This window comes from Tyto alba, unplaced genomic scaffold, assembly GCF_018691265.1.
Source record: "Tyto alba isolate M040663 unplaced genomic scaffold, T.alba_DEE_v4.0 Super-Scaffold_5, whole genome shotgun sequence".
NCBI lineage: Eukaryota > Metazoa > Chordata > Aves > Strigiformes > Tytonidae > Tyto > Tyto alba.
In genome coordinates this window covers 4,526,480-4,540,581 of record NW_024881326.1, presented here as the reverse complement: position 1 = coordinate 4,540,581, position 14,102 = coordinate 4,526,480, and the positions used below count along the sequence as shown (strand labels likewise).

General features: G+C 38.6%; 1 protein-coding gene across 4 annotated transcripts in view; it reads left to right on the top strand.

Annotated features, from left to right (window-relative positions):
- COL4A5 (collagen type IV alpha 5 chain) overlaps positions 1-14,102 on the top strand; it is an 86,909-nt gene that overhangs the window by 35,183 nt on the left and 37,624 nt on the right. For all 4 annotated transcript variants that reach the window (XM_042807080.1, XM_042807082.1, XM_042807083.1 and 1 more), the window contains exons 3-20: positions 160-249; positions 1,507-1,551; positions 2,299-2,343; positions 2,450-2,512; positions 3,289-3,342; positions 4,060-4,086; positions 5,332-5,412; positions 6,468-6,530; positions 7,040-7,075; positions 7,197-7,238; positions 7,344-7,436; positions 9,647-9,700; positions 9,807-9,863; positions 12,059-12,103; positions 12,202-12,255; positions 12,432-12,473; positions 12,941-13,073; positions 13,823-13,996. In XM_042807080.1, coding sequence (XP_042663014.1) covers positions 160-249; positions 1,507-1,551; positions 2,299-2,343; positions 2,450-2,512; positions 3,289-3,342; positions 4,060-4,086; positions 5,332-5,412; positions 6,468-6,530; positions 7,040-7,075; positions 7,197-7,238; positions 7,344-7,436; positions 9,647-9,700; positions 9,807-9,863; positions 12,059-12,103; positions 12,202-12,255; positions 12,432-12,473; positions 12,941-13,073; positions 13,823-13,996 — 1,198 coding nt within the window. The remainder of the gene's footprint in view (positions 1-159; positions 250-1,506; positions 1,552-2,298; positions 2,344-2,449; positions 2,513-3,288; positions 3,343-4,059; positions 4,087-5,331; positions 5,413-6,467; positions 6,531-7,039; positions 7,076-7,196; positions 7,239-7,343; positions 7,437-9,646; positions 9,701-9,806; positions 9,864-12,058; positions 12,104-12,201; positions 12,256-12,431; positions 12,474-12,940; positions 13,074-13,822; positions 13,997-14,102) is intronic.

Below are 14,102 nucleotides of genomic sequence, written 5' to 3'. Positions count from 1 at the left end.
TATCTAAGCAGGTGAGATGTTTAATCACAGCATTTGTTTGGTTTTCTATATGATGCCTTCCTACAGAAAACCGGAAAGATAATGTGTTTTCAGAGTTTTTCTATCGTAACTTGTGCTTTTGTCATGTTACACCTCCATGATCACCTCTTCTTTTTGTAGGGTGAAAGGGGATTTCCAGGCTTGGAAGGACAGCCAGGTTTGCCTGGATTTCCAGGACCAGAAGGACCACCTGGTCCAAGAGGCTCCAAGGTAAGTCCCAGTTCACTTGAATAGCATGAAAATGCTAGGTAGTCTTAGCTTGCTTGTAGTGCTGATCCTAAAGCATTCTAGAACTCCTGATTATTATTGACTTAATAGTCAGAATCTTCAGATGTTGGGATATGACATAGGTTTTTTGTTTGGTTGGTTTGAATAGTCAACTAGAGGAAAAAGATTGCTCTAAGTTTCCTATTCTTCACCTACACGCATACTTGCAAACACTACATGTGTGCTTGTATCCTTTCACTAGGTGCTGCAGATTAAGGTCAAAGAACAGGTTTGGCAAGGTGCTGTAATGTAGTTTTATTAGTCCCTGCAATAAGGCACTCCATGGCTGTAGTTTACTGATAAGAGTGGTGTTTGGCTGTCAGTTGCCTGGAGGGGTCCTGCCACAAAGGTAGGTTGCTGTTTGCACCTGGTGGCATTCCTGGGCTGGCCTTGGGTAGAGCAATGCAAATGAAGGCCTCCCTGAACCTATGCACAGATGACTGAGGTGTGCTCCTTGCTTTCCCTGGAGGGTTTCAGTTTATTTTTATTTGCTATTGAATTAGATCATTACCCTCAGATGGTGAAATATAGCATTAAAATGTCGAAAAGCCTTCCTCTGAATGCATTTATGTTTAATATACACAAGATGATCCAAGATCTGCCATTGCCCTTGCAAATGCTTATAGTATAAACTAACAGAAGTACATCAAAAAGAAGCAAAAAAAAAAAAATAGGTAGGTGATAATTAAAAAATGAAAGTCTGCACTTAAAGGAAAAAATAATTAGATAGAGCAAGTGTGAAACAACAGAGCGGTCTTGGACTAGAAACTTTCATTATATTTTGATACAAAGTTCTGCATTCTTATAACACAAAATAATGGTACAGTGTCATTCACATTCAATCTTGTATATCATGTTTTACCCACAAGAGGTCACTGTAGGATATTTGATGAAAGTTCATGACAGATACCTGCTTATAAGCAATCTTAAATAGCTTTGATTTTTTTTTTTTTTTTTACAAACATTTCCTGTAAGTCATGGTTTATCAGCTGTAACAACTACTTTTCAATTCAAAGTCCGATGCCCAAAATAAAATTATTTTGAACCCTTTTACTCAGGAAATGACAACTAGCATAACTTTTAGTCCACTTACAATAAACATGTAGAAGAAATTTTGTCATGCTTGCAGTTTAATTTGATAGGCAGATTGAGAACTTGTGTGGATTTTTTTGTTTGTTGGTTTGTTGGTTTGTTTTTTAGGGCGATGATGGACTTCCAGGGCCTATTGGACCCAAAGGAATCAGAGTAAGTATTGGTGCACTTTTAGGGTGATATATTGGAATTAAGGATAAAGATTGCCAGGCATTGAGTGGGTCCTCACAGAAGCGGTGATTTATGAGGGGAAAATATTAACTTAAACCTGAAGAGTAATTTATCTACCGGTTAGAAGAGCTTGCATTACTTTTTATAAGCAATATAAGATTGCATAAGTAATACAATCTTATGTACTGCTTGTATTACTTTCCTAAACTCATTAGGGAGAGTAGCCCCAGTACTTATTTGATCCGTTTTGCTATACAGGACCTAAACAAGTGTCAGTAACTTTGCTTCAATTTATTCTGAAGTAGACAGAGTATATGTAGGGTCAATATGAGAGAGGTTGATGTGTCTGGAAATCCTTTAGGCTTTGTGCCTTTGCTTTTTCTTTTTGTCAGATTCCTGAGCTGGTGACAGGTGATGCATCTCTGACCTCACTGGGACACATCCATTTTTCACACCATGAGTGACTTATTTTCTCTATATATCTACACACTATTATGTTAGTTGTTCTGCATTGTCTTCTCTATATTTTGATGGATATTTTCCTGTAAGAAGGGTAAGAACCTTGATGGCTGTCCAGCATAGTATTCTTTTTTTTACAGGTATTTCAGATGTTTCTGGTTTTCTTTACATATGCACAAATAGGTTACATTTAGTAAAATATTGGTGGATCCTTTTGTACATCCATTTGTACCATACTGTTTAAAACATATGTGGTTCATTTCCTTCTAGGGACCACCAGGGCTGCCAGGATTTCCAGGAACACCAGGACTTCCTGTGAGTAGGAATGGGCTGTATAAATACAAATCTGTTCCCTTGTGTCTTTCAGGCCCAGAAGAGCATCCTACAAGCTAACTCTTCTTTCTTCTTTTCCACTTTAAAGGGATTACCAGGACAAGATGGGCCACCAGGACCTCAGGGTATCCCAGGATGCAATGGAACAAAGGTGGAACCCCTTTAAAATTCTTAACAATGCAACAATAAGATGATAAAGAGCTCTTGTTCTTCTGGCAGTAGCCAATAGGTTTAGTTTATGTGCAGCAGTATTTGCTGTTACTGAGTTGCTCAGGTAATTCTAAGATAATTCAGACTTACACACACATCTGAGAAAAGGGGTCATGGTCTGGTACTTCAAGCACATGTTTTGCCAGAAGTTGCCAGCACCAAGACACAATATTTATACTCTGCAGCCGATGTACTTAAATTCTTTGTTCTAATCCTTAATTCTATAGCTAACAACTGAGAGGAGTGTCCGATAATTAGATCATGTACATCTCATCGTTGTAGTAGACTCTTGTTACCAAGGAAAACTCATTACCTAACAGTGGATCTTCTTAATTATTAATTTTTAATAATATTGCCTTGAAAATACTGATTTAGTATTCTTGTTGCAAGGAGTCACTTTCATTCTCACATGTTACTTACCTTCACATTATGATCTTTCTATAAGAGAAGTTGATCTTCTGTAGCACTATGTGTGTTTTCCATCTCTGTAGTATAGTCCTTCGCCCGGAAGTATGTGGACATATCTGAATGTGCAAAGTTCTGTTTCAATCAACTGTGTGATATAACAAACTGTTTATCCTATAGCTTGTTGCAATACAGTTTTCTACTTTGGAGTCATAAGCTAGCGATGAAACTGGACTTTTCAGTTAAAATTTGTTTATCCGTTTTTATTATGTTTTGATTTGGTTTTGGCTAATAATTTTCTTCATCCCTAAGGGAGAACGTGGATTCCCAGGCAGTCCAGGTTTTCCTGGTTTACAAGGGCCTCCTGTAAGTAGAAGATTTCTGTATCAGCTACCTGTAATCCACTAAAAGACTTCTACGTAGATCTGTGAAAGATAAGATAAATATCAGCCTCTTTTTGCAGTTGTTCTTTTAATAAATAAGACTATGAATTTTTTAATGGTTAATCAGAATATTTTAGATGTCCAATAGAAGTGAGCTTTTCTGCTGCATGCTGTGGTAAAGCTAATAAAAAGCCCTTTGATTTCTCACATGCTGAGATGCTTTGCCACCTGCTGAAAAATACAAATACATGCATATGTGTCAGAGAAGTAAGACCTTCTTACTGTCATCTGCTACATCTAAAGAGTCTTACTGGTGAATTATGGGCCAGAAAAAAGAGACCGTGGAGGGTATTTTCATTATAAAACGCAAGGCTGTACAGCAAAGTGACTGTCAGAACCAAAGTACAAACAAAAAGAAATGTAATAGGCAGGTTGGATAATAGGAGGCGATAAAGACACAAATTGCTAGAAAATGGAAATGTAGTCCCTTTAATGCTCAACATTCACTGTGAAAGTACTTCTCTAACTTTACCGTTTGATTAAAGAGTATGAAAAATGTATTTTCTCTAGTTTCATATTTAAAGATTTCTATCTTTAATTCTTGCCTCACGGTGTAGATCTAATCAGTGGCTTGCAACTAATATACCAATGATTTATTTATATTGATCTTTCTTTTATTTTTTGTTCCTTTTAAACAAAGGGACCCCCTGGTCTGCCAGGTATGAAGGTAAGTGTTGTGTACGCACACGTCGAAGTACTAACCAGATATGGGTGTGCAGTGTGATCTGGCATAAGTAACCTGCTTGCTTTTATGCACAACCATGTGCATCCACTTGAATCTGGAGTGACATTCTGCAGAAAGCTTAGTATTTCTCAGCCACACCTGTGCAACTAACTGGAAATTCTGCAGTAGCTTTACTCAGTTTGGGTCAGTCGTTCCAGATGTAGCAGACTGTTTTCTGAAGCTTGTTGGGAGTGTGAGGGACAGTGTTTGTGTAGTGAGGCATCAAGTCAGCAAAATGCCTACAAACACCCAAATACACCAGTGGTCTACCTGTGCATGCTCAAGAACACTACTAGAGACTAAGCAAGAACAACTCAAAGTATCTGGTGAAGAGAATAGTGCAACATTTTATGTGCCTTTTGGAACCATGCTTTTTACTGTATAGATTACTACTTAGATGGCTTTTTCTCCTAACGTAGTCTCATAATCTGATTTTGGACCTTAAGGACCCCTTTTATTTTTTAAGGGGATTTTTTTTGTTGTATCCTTGACCGAGTTGAGCATGGGCCAAAATGTCAGTTTGGGTTCATATCCACCTGAAAGGAAACTTGACCCACAGAAATATTACAATAAACTCCTGAGAGGACAGCGTAACACTAGTGCTGGGAAAATGTGACTATTAAGATGAATTGTTCTTCTCAGCTCCTTTTCTTCCCAGTTGTTCTAAAGATATTAAAAGGCAAACTGATCAGAACATATACTTTTAAAACAAAAATCTTCCCTGAAATCAGTAAGAAACTTAGCTTCAATATAGAACATGAAGGATGACTGTTGTAACAGCATACTTAGCATTAATCTCATGAGGTGAGACATTGGAAAAAGCTGAATGAGCCTTTTTTCTGTTGTGTCCTATCTAGTGCTTTCACGTGAAGCTAGAATGTCTTTCTTTTGTGAAACATTTGTATTTCAATCCCCTAATCTTTTGAATTTAAATCAATACTGATATATTTGTATATATAAAAAGAGAGGTTTTAATACCTGGTAGTTTAGCCATTTAATGACTCCTTATCTCTCCAAAAAAAGAGGTATTCTTGGAGAATCTAGTACTTATATTAAAGAGTACTGCTAGGGTGTAGCATAAGTGAGCCTCTCAGAGTCTTAAGAGACATGATGTGTCCTTTAGAGTCAGAATGGTGGTAAAGAATTGTAAAATGTTCTATTAATTAAAGTTAGCTCTTTTTCTTCTAGGGTGAAGCAGGTGAAGTAATTACATCCTCGCTGCCAGGACAGAAGGGTGACCCAGGATTTCCAGGACTTCCAGGCATACCTGTAAGTTGTGTAAAGTACTATTAAGTTGTATTCTGCCAAAAAGATAACGTGAAAAGTATTTTCGTTACAGCCCAATCAGAACATTTGGTGCCAGGGGACCCATATGTTTATGTGGAGAAGCAGGGCTCACATTTAACGTACCTCTAGTTTATGGTGTGAGGGAAAATAAGTGCTTCCATATTGCTTTTAATAGGGTGGCCTACAGAGGCCAGAATGGACCCCTGGTCAGGAAAGTGTTATCCAGCAGACAGCAGTACTCACAGTTACTGACTTGCTTCTCGGTTTCCCCTGCCGGTTCTCAGTTCCCAGACATTCTCTATATCAGTTCTGGACTTCCCTTCCCTTCTTCACCCTGAGGTAAAGCAAGGAACATCTGCCTTTCTGGGCTGTAGCCACTATTTTGGATGGTGGGAAGAGAGGGCAATGTCTCAGCTGTTCTCCTCATGTTGCACCTCCTGAACAGTGTTTCTATTCTCCCAGCTGTCTTCTGTGAAAACAGTTAGTGACTCCAGGCCCTGTGCTTCCCCACTGAGCCATTCATTGCTTTAGTGGAAGAACAAGGAGAGCAGAAAATGAGTCTATCAGCCTGGACTGGACAGAAGCCAGAGACTCCCATTTCCTGGTACAGAGAGGCAAGCCCCAGGCTATTCTGACCAGACTGAGCCTGTTAGCATTTCTGTTCCTCTGATCTGTGCTTCCCCATTGTCTGTTTCTGGCTGGGAGGAATCACAAACACAAAGTGTTTTGTTGTTCTCTCTCAGTGCATGAAGAGAAAGAAAGCACAAAAGTAGTTCAAAACAAACAAAAAAAAGCATTCCCTTGTCCAAGCCAAAGAGATGTATTGAGGTTGAGAGCAGAACGCTCCTAACATGATGTACATTCCTTTAGGCCTTTCCACAAGGGCAGATTGGTAGGTCAGTGGTCAGCTACTTTGATTTGACCTGTATGGGGTGCCAGCTGTTGGGGTTTTTTGACCTTAAAGGTCTCACTGGTTTGCTTTGGTTTGGTTTTTTATGAAGGTGCCTCTCTGATAGCCTCCTCCACTTTCTCAACAGGGCCCACCCGGCTCCATGGGAATACCAGGTCCAGTTGGGCCTCCAGGGCCCCCAGGTTTGACAGTAAGTTTCTTTAACCTGTCACCCATGAAGTGTTAAATGGGTTGGTTACTTCTTTGTTTCATGTGCTCGGAAGCAGGTCAGTAAAGTGCAGAGATCTTGGTAGTCAAGGTTTGGTATAAAGATAATAGCAGCCGTGCATTCAGTTCACCCTGGAGCTGCTACTGCGCACATTTAAACGTGATACGTTTGGAACAGCCTGTTCCCAGACCTCTTCTTGCTTTAAATCAGGCTGAATCTTTGTGCAGGCTCCTTATTTGTGTGAAACCTGAGGGACAAGATTTAGCTTATTTAGACCAGGATGATTCTTTCCTTAATGTTTAATACCTGACTGTTTAATTTCATTTGGCTTTCTCACACATGTGTGAAGGTGAATAGCATGAGGAAGAGCTCTCAGAGGAAGGCAAAGTGCTTTGTCAACGTGGGCAACATTGTTCTGTTATTTTTTTTCCACAAGGGGGCATATAAGGTGTTTTGAACTGACTTTTTTTTTTTGTTTCCTTTTTTAATAGGGACCTCCTGGTCCACCAGGGCTGCCAGGACCTAAGGTATTTTCTTTCCCTCATTGATGGTGGTGGTGGTGGACTGTTTTGTTTTGCTTTCCATTCATTTGTTTTCCCTTTTGTTCATTTGTGATTTCTAAGGGCTGATGAGTTATACTTTTTGCAGGGTAATATGGGTTTGAATTTCCAAGGACCGAAAGGTGAAAAAGTGAGTAGGTGATCATGATATTTTTGCTTATTACTTTCAAAATACTTATGCATGACATTTTGTCTTGTACTGACTGTAACAAACTGCTGTCTTCTTGCACATTAGGGTGAACAAGGTCTTCAGGGACCTCCAGGGCCACCAGGACAAATTGGAGAACAGAAGAGACCAAATGACATTGAGTTTCAGAAAGGAGATCAGGTGAGTGGGAAACTATATGCATCTGCAATGAGCATGTGGTCAAGCTGCAGCCTCTATTGGTTTGGCTCATACATACTCACATCCTGCTTACTGCAGAGGTTCTATTATTTTTCTCAAAGTACTGAATATTTCAGGCCAGGGTACTTTTCCTTTAATAGAAAGCATGCCAGTCACATTAGTTCAGTTACTTCCCTTAGTAAAATAACTATTCTTAAGAAACTGTCTTAAAGAAAGTTCACAGTAACAGTAGAAGCAGTTAAAATATTCTTATTCCTTGGAACACCCAGACTGCAGTTTTCAAAGCTGTTTGGGGATTCAGATTCCCATTAAATAACCAGCTAAGTCACCCATTGTGAAAGTCTTTCAAAAATGTTAATTCAATTCCTTTTCTTCTTTCTTTCTTTTTCTTCTTTTCTCCTTTTTTTTTTTTTTTGACATTATTGATGCCTCAAGATCTTTCTTCCTTGTGGTCTGAATAAAGTGCTTTCCTTCTTTCTGGCCTCTCAAAAGTAAATATCAAGACATATTGTAACAGTAAGCTTGAACTGTTGGTTTTATTTGTATGGATCCTTCCCCACCCATAAATGCCAAAAAGTCACTGGGAGAGTTGCAATTTTTAAAGTTACTACATTTGTTTCCTTTCTTCACTGGGGAAAATTTCACAGTACTATTTGATTCTGGGTGCCAGTCATAGACAGCCTGGGCAGCACCAGCAGGATCATGGGTGCCTGGATTTCATGTTTTCTTTGAAGTCTCCATGGTATTCTCAAATACCACCCTAAGTAATAGAAGCGTTGAGGTAGATATTTTGAGGCAAGAGTGGTGAGCGATCATCTTTATGCTCTGGTTATTTTATAAATGTCACTGTGGTAACTGAGCCTATAAACTATTAGTTTCCTCCATCTGTATTGCATCAGTTTCTTCTTTTCTACCTTTTCATCTTGGGATATGTGTCAGAGGAGAGAGCTTTGGTCTGCACCAGTATTTTATTTCAGTAGGGTACAGGACAATTCTGCCCTTCATCTTGATCCAAACCATTTGTTACCCTTCCTTTCAGAAAAATTAGGCACCATTAAGGCATTACCTAGAGCTATCCACTGATGTACGTTTGCAATGCACAATCATCCTAAAACAGTCTCAGTCTCTGGCTTTGTCTCTGCTTTACTGGATTGTAAGACAGAAGGTAAAGAGCAGCATGTGTGTCTTTATAGTTCTAAGAAAAAACAAGGTGACATTTTGACCACACTGTAGCTGAAGCAAAAATTCATCTGACTTTATTAGGATCAGAGTAATTTGCCTCTGTCATCGGGGATTTCTGAAGGACTAATTATACTGGCATTAAGTTATATAAATGTACAAAATAAAAGCATTTTAACTACATTCCTTTTGAAGTACTAAGACTTACAAACACTGTCTGAGTGCATTGCCTTTGACCAACATTAACAATGATTTCAAAGTTTAAAAATTTGTTTTTATTATGCTTGGTAGTACCCAATCAGTAAAAAATTTCAACATTACAATTGTTTTTTTGTGAAATGCTCACAAAGTTCTGGTGTGTACCTCCATCTGTGATCTCTGACTGAAAAATCAAGTGTATAGATGGGCTTGTAGGCCTCAAAGAAAATAACAGAAACTCTGCATAGAAACCTTTTGTGGATTCAGTAGCCTGTAGCTTTTATTTAGGTTAATGGTGAGGAAATTTAAGAACTTGTAGAAAGGTGTGTAAGACAAAATACAAACCCTGAATTTTTAACACAGTGATCTTGTGACACTTGACCAGGATGTTATTGATCCTGATGGCCTCACAACTTCAGCAATTACCAGCAATCTAATGAGTGTTGCTCCCATAATTTCAGCAGGATCTGGCATTTGTTCTTTATTTCTTTCCATTTTTTTTTCTTTCTTCTTTTTATTTTTGTATAGCAGCTGCAGGCCACCAAACCAGCTGCTGCAGTGCACGCAGGAGGCAGTTGTCTCTTAGTGGAGTGAATCATCTAAATAAACAGGATGAGCGTTTAATAAAATTTATAGATGCACTTGAAGTTCTACACAAAGAAAGAATAAATATGATCCTTTACTTTTTGTAGTACTTGGAAATCTAAATAACAGCAAAAAAAAATTGTACTTTAAAAAAAAAAAAAAAAAATCAACTGAACTACTAGGGAGTGATGGAAACTTTAATCCTCTTTTTCTTTGCCCATGCTTGACAGGGTATTCCAGGTGATCCAGGCCCACCAGGTCTTCCTGGGCCACAAGGCCCTCCTGTGAGTAGTCCTCTTTTAGTTCTTTTCTGTTGTATCCATATCAGAACTGTAAATTCATTCTACTCTGGCTTGTGGGCTCAGTGTAAGATGATGTTTGTGTGTCCAGGGTCTTCCCGGTGGCGTAAAAGGTGAAAAAGGTGAGCAAGGAGAACCAGGCAAAAGAGTAAGTAGTCTGTTTAACCAAACATTTATCTTTCCAATCAGTGTTATCTTTGAGAATTAAGCAAATGTTGAATTCAGGTGGGGCCATCAGCCTCTGGGTAAGAGACTTCCTTTTTTTTTTTTTCCATAACCTGGAAAGCTAGTAGACACATCTGGTTCAAGTAAGTGCTTCTAGCTATGGATCTCTCGGTGCTTTCTGATAGAATTATCTACATGTAGATCTTAGTTTTGGAGCAGGAGAAAATAATTTGAATGATGTTATCTGGTTACATGTGGAAACCTTCAAAGTTGTAGGACTGCTTGACTGAAGCAGCAGTTTTCTGTTTCCTTTTAGAGTCTTCATTCACTTTGCTATGTACTGGGTTGCCAAGCAGCATGAGATATATTTAAGCTGGTCTATGTAAACTCATTCTCAGTGGGTTTACTTGTGAGTTGCATCAGAAAATCAAGTCTCTAAACAATGCATTAACACCAAAAGTCCATTTGTCACTTCCCAAGAGACTACTTCAGTTTATGTGCTCTCTGGGGAGGGGGCTAGTCAAGATGACTGCATCTAGGGATAGTGTGAGTCAATTTGTTCCTGTCTAGACTCAAATCCATCCTGTAATTTAAATTTATTTGGATATCACAGCTCAGGAAATCTCAGGAAGATCATAGAAGTGCTATGAAAAAGGATGAAAAAAACATGGGCTAAGCCAGCAAAGAGAAGACAAGCTGCTACCAGCTCAAAGCATTCTGTATTTTCACTTTCACAGCTACTGAACCCATGATTTCATCAACATATTTGGTCCCTTTGAAAACCAAGGCACATGCCTTTCTCAGGTTAATTGGACAATATATAAACACTGTTTAGAAACATGTTGGTAATAGGTTTTCCAACTTCCCGAGGAAATAAATAGAATGGAAACAAACATTTGGTATTCTAGATCAAATCCTTCTTAATTGCTGGGATTTATAGGAGGGCTTTGATTTTCTGCCTTTAAGGAGCATAACAAAAGAGGCAGCTTTACAAAGCCAAAATTCTCATATTTTGAGTGGTTTTTGGATTGTATTTTCCAAGTTGCTTCTCCCTGCAAAAGTAAATGGGAACCACATAAATTTACAAAGATCTGAAAAGATAGAAGTCCTGAGAGGATATGACAGATGCCTTTTGCCAAAAGCTTGTTTACCAACATTTTTGTTTGTTTTTATTACTGTGCATTTGGTCATATTGCATACTTGTATTGCAGTTTTGCTATTAAGTTACTCTCAAGCTGCCTTTTAGGGCTACATATGATTCTGTGTGGCTCAAACCCATTTCAGATAAACTCGTAAAAATGTCAGTATATGTAGTCAAACAGGGAGTTCTGCAAATTCACAGGAAATCTTAAAACCTAATTTTGAGAATCTGAACTCATCACTAATAATAAAGACTTCACAAATCACATTATACTCTAATACACTGTATCTGTCAATCTTACCAACTTCTCGATGATTGGAAGTTGATCTTGGCACTGTGGTGAAACTTAATCACCTCTTGTAGTTATGTTCCAGCAGGTGTCACCCATACATAACTGCTTCTCTAATACTAATGATAGAATTCTATTTGTCTTGCTCAGTGAATGGTCTGGAATAAAGTGGAGCTTTCACTACTTTTATTGCAGCAGTGGCAAATCTGTTCGGCGAGAATATGTGGCATTTAGAAGTCACTTCTTTGAGCAGAATTGCACTTTATATTTTTGTTGATACTATTCTTCAGAAAATTTCATTTGGTTTATAGGAGAGTTAAAATTCAAACACAAAAGTGTTTGTATTTTACTTCACTGGTCACATTATAGTAATTTCCTAATTAAGTATAATGTTCTAGTATTTAGGGAGTTAGAATCTGTTCTCCAAATAAAGGATTTCTCTAATGTTAGAATAAAGGGAGTTATTAAACCCAGTGTATCAACAGTAGTTAACTGGAGATTATTTTGTGCTGTATTTGCACAACATTGAGACTTGTCGTGTTTTTGTGCTCTGGTTTTCCAAATGAAAGCCTCAGTTTAGATAACTCCATTGATTATACTTGGTTGATGTCTTTGACATATTTGTCACAAGGACTGCTTTCTAGAGAAAGTTTGGTTTATTGAAAAATGGGAAATAGGTAACACAGTTTCCATAAGAATTCTTTACCACTGAAGCATTTTATTTCAATGCGTGTTTATGTCTTTGAAGGGAAAGCCTGGCAAAGATGGAGAACCTGGTCAGCCTGGTAGGGATGTGAGTAACTCATACATTTTTAATCTAAGCTGACTTCTTAAACTTTTCTTCTGATATGGAGGAGATCTGAGTGTGAATATCTTTCTCTTTTCTTGAAGGGCTTACCTGGTGGGCCTGGAATAGATGGTGCTCCAGGAAGAGAGGGTGAAAAGGTATGCCATGATTTTTTGTCACTGCTACAGTAGCTTGAAAATCTGCCATCACTGAGGTCAGTTCTGGCTGAGTAGTAATTGCATTGCCTATGCTATGACAGTGTTGTGGAATATTTGTGATAACTTTCTTGTGTACTAATACACAGTATAAAAAGTACTCTTAATTTCATTGGTAGGGTGAAAAAGGTGACATTGGTCCCCCTGGTCCTCCTGGAGTTGTAAGTTGCTGATCCTCTCTTTTCTTTCTGCATTTGGTTGACAGTGTTGTTTCATCATAGGTCTTTGGTGACTGAGTCCTTTCTTCAAGTGTAACAATAACAGAACCAGTAAAGATTTCATATATTCACTGATAGAAACAATTGTTTCCTTCTTTCAAGATAGATTCTGTGCTCTAAGATTTGCTAGGTTACAAACACAAGGCTAGACTATATAACCTCAAACCAGCAGAAGCTGAGTCAGCTTCACTGAAACCTGTTCTAATCATGTTGCCTTGGCAGTAAAAGTGCTTCTTATTGAGGAGTGCTCTTTACTGGACTTTTACCTGGTAATTCAGTGGAGCAGGAGAAGCATCCTGCCATTGGTATAAGGTTTAAAGTATGTTGAACTTTTCCTCCCTCACGTCTGTTTACTGTTCCAGTGACTTTTCTTGGCAAGTTGTTTTCACATGAACATGAAACATTTACAGGTCATTTCAAGACCAGGCATTGATGCAACAGTGGGACCAAAAGGTAGCAAAGGATTGCCAGGACTTCCAGGAGCCAAAGGGGAGCGTGGATTCTCTGGTAGGCCAGGCCCACCTGGCTTGCCAGGTTCTCCAGGTAGGAATGCAAGCATTAAAATAAGTTGTACATGCAAACATCTGAAGGGATATTTAGCTTCCCAGTCTTTCACACTCCTTTTCACAGATGGACTGAGCAGAAAGTGAAGGCAGAAATATTTAGAGCTACATGTGAGCTTGAAGGGTGGTCCTTAGCTTGTGGGTATAATATGAGAAATTCTGAATGTTCATTGCTCCTGTGTGCCAAACAGAGGATGCTAATCATCAAGGATGTCAAACACATAATAGCTTAATAGTCTTAGCGGCATTTTATCTCATAACACTTAACTATAACATGCCTTATCCATTGCATTACACAGAGAAAGTATTGTGTACCAGTAGTACCTGGCTGTCAGACCTAGTCTCTGCTTTATATTGACCAGTGCTAAAGGAGGAGTTGATCTGAGTCTATGGTGGGTGTGAGCAGTGACACCTGTATTTGATTTATTACATGCACAGAAAACGTTATAATTCTAATATTACAGTTTGTAAATGTTCCTTTTTTCATCAATGCTTCCTTTCATTAGTCCTGTTTTGTGGTGTTTTTTTTTTTTCTTCATAAACTTAGTTGTTGAGTCTCAGGTCAAGTTTTCAAACAAAAACCTCTGAAAATGCAAAATGCACATATGCACAACACTGCACACCAACATGATGTTTGATTCCATAAAAGAAATGTTACAGAGTACTTACTTGAAAATTTTCAGTCTTATCTGTAGCAGTTATCAAGGAACTAAGTTATTCCCATCTTAGGGATCACTACCGTTGGACCTCCTGGCCCACCTGGCTTACCTGGTGAGAGAGGACAGAAGGGAGATCCGGGTTTACCTGGTGTTTCTATTCCTGGGCAACCAGGACTTGATGGGCCACGAGGACCTCCAGGACCACCAGGTCCCCCAGGGCCACCTGCACCATCCATTCCTCCTGGTAAGTGATGACCACATAGATAGCAAGTAGAAGAGACTGGAACAGCTTTCACATGCTTTTTTTTTTTTCTCTTTCTTGCTTTTTTTTTTCTTTTTCTTATTTAATT